A 2,592-nucleotide genomic window follows, 5' to 3' on the forward strand; every position below is an offset into this window, starting at 1 on the left:
GCCAGTTTGTCGTATCTGTCTAGTCTGTGACATGAGGCCAGTTTGTCGTATCTGTCTGTGACATGAGGCCAGTTTGTCGTATCTGTCTAGTCTGTGACATGAGGCCAGTTTGTCGTATCTGTCTGTGACATGAGGCCAGTTTGTCGTATCTGTCTAGTCTGTGACATGAGGCCAGTTTGTCAGTTTTCAGACTCGTCTGACTCATTTCAAATTGGAAATCCTTCCTCCCAAAGTTGTCTCTCAGTTAACCTGTTCTGTCTTGCGTCTGGTCCACGTTTTTTCTTTTCCTGTATCTGGGGACTTCTGCCAAATCAACTTGGACGATGGGAAAAAAACATTCTGAGCCCCCAGTTTTTTTTGTATGACATTTTTTTCGGAATCAATTTTTTAAAACCAAATTTGACATCACTAAGGAGGTTTCCCATTTGTCTTGTTTCTGACTAGAAGAATATACCAATATACCATTTCTTTTCAAGTATGGGAGGGATGAACGGGAAATGGTCCCAGAAATTTCTGCTCAATATTTTTCCTGTATCGTCTCGTTGTTCCCAGAATTCCTCACTCAATGCTTTTCCTGTATGGTCTCTTTGTTCCCAGAATTCCCCACCCTATGTTTCTCCTGTATCGTCTCTTTGTTCCCAGAATGCCCTGCTCAATGTTTCTCCTGTATCGTCTCTTTGTTCCCAGAATGCCCTGCTCAATGTTTCTCCTGTATCGTCTCTTTGTTCCCAGAATGCCCTGCTCAATGTTTCTCCTGTATCGTCTCTTTGTTCCCAGAATGCCCTGCTGAAGGACCAGATCGCCCAGGAGCTGCGCAAGCGTCAGATGTACCTCTCCAAGTCTGCCAGGGCCGGGGAGGAAATCCGCGACCTTCGTAACGTCCTTGACACCTCGCTGAGCAACGTGATCCGCGACCCCAGCCTTGACCCCCTGCTCCTGGAGCACGAGTCTCGCAAGCTGGACGAGAGCTTGTGCCTGTCACGCAGCCTGACTCCACGCCGGAGGTCACCGGGTCGCACTTCCTCCCCCGGCCGTCTGGGCGGCTACACGTCCACTCCTGCGTACCGTGCCGGGCCCCGGAGTCCCATCCTGCGACGCAAGCTCAAACAGTAGACGTGGCGCACCGCGCTAGGAGATAACTTATAGATCTGGCAGGAGTTGTATCTTGTTTGAGGAACCACCTGGACATTAGTTTGTTTAATTAATCCATTTGTAATTCGTCTGTCATATACACCTAAAACAGTTCTAAAAAGAACATTTATTTATGTCAAATGTACTCCCTGAAAACACAAAAAGCTTTCCTCTCCATCTTTCCCCTCGTACTGAAACATTTGGACTTTTTCGGCCGTCCTGTCTTTTTGGAAATGCCAGAAGATTTCTCTGGTACAATCTTCCCTTTCAACGTCTACAGAATCTCGGGGTCTTGAGATGGAGGGGACACAACTACTGAGTAGTGCGTTGTTCGTTGATGCCTTTTGCCCAATGTTGAGCTGTCTCTGTTCAGCTGGACACACCACGATATATTTATATTTGATAAAGATAACACAATATTGAATAACAGAATTATCCATTGTTCCAACTTATCTATGATAGAATTATCCATTGTTCCAACTTCTCTATGATAGAATTATCCATTGTTCCAACTTGTCTATGATAGAATTATCCATTGTTATAACTTTTCTATGATAGAATTATCCATTGTTCCAACTTGTCTAACTCATTTGAAAGTGACAATCCTTGGGAAGTTTTCCCACAGTTCATGTTTCTGTCTTGCCTTTCTCTTTCCTTTCTTATAGCCGAGGGTCTTTAGTACAATCCGACCTGTTTGACCGTTTTAGTTTGAAAGTTTTAGTCTGACCGTTGTAGTAGGTACTGAGTGTGGTCACGTGGGTGTGTCTAGCAGGCACGTTAGTCTCCAGAACATGATGGAAAAGTAGAGAATTGTTCTGTGTCCAGTTTTAGTGGATTGTCTTATTGAATTTGGTACAAATGTAGTTGGTGGCGGTTTTTGTCCACGCGTTAAACGTGTGTTGATTCAGAGGACAGTACCTCGAGATTTTGTCACGGTCTAACGTTTAGTTCTACTGACACTTATTTATAGTTAATCCAATATGGCAATGTGCTTGCCATCTAGATTTTTTTCTCTTTTATAGCTTGAAAACTTGTAACTTGAGAGAAACGACTCAAGTTTTGGGTGAAAAGGTGTTGTTACCTTCTTCTAATGACTTCCAGTAGCAATGAGTAGTTTTGTAGCAACAAAGCACGCTTGTGGTAACGCGTTGACCACTTTTGTATTTTCTGCTGATTATGGGACCAGAGTTTGGCGACTGTGTGTGCTAACGTGATTGTGTACGATAATAGAACCTTGTGTTTTCATCTCACTCCACAAAGTGATTGATGAGCCTTGATTTTTTTCTTTCAATTTTAAACTTTTGATGAACGGTCAAATGTTTTGTTTCTTTTTGTTGAGTCAAATATAATCCTATAATACAGTTGACTCTGTGAGGTGGGGGGAGGGGGTGGGGGGGATTTCTTCCCGGAACAGGCTGTGATATTTTGACGGCGGGGTTTTTCCCCCGCTGTGTGTGCATG

The 2,592-nt window shown here is 43.8% G+C and overlaps 1 protein-coding gene across 1 annotated transcript in view; it reads left to right on the plus strand.

The window, feature by feature from the left end:
• The window catches only part of LOC106013521 (rootletin), a gene marked incomplete in the record, with an annotated part of 17,616 nt that extends 15,172 nt beyond the window's left edge, over positions 1-2,444 (plus strand). The window contains 1 exon segment of the mRNA XM_035973038.1: positions 778-2,444. Within this exon segment, the coding sequence (XP_035828931.1) occupies positions 778-1,113 (336 nt within the window).
• Positions 2,445-2,592: the final 148 nt, after the last annotated feature.

The sequence above is a fragment of the Aplysia californica genome, unplaced genomic scaffold, assembly GCF_000002075.1.
Source record: "Aplysia californica isolate F4 #8 unplaced genomic scaffold, AplCal3.0 scaffold00960, whole genome shotgun sequence".
NCBI lineage: Eukaryota > Metazoa > Mollusca > Gastropoda > Aplysiida > Aplysiidae > Aplysia > Aplysia californica.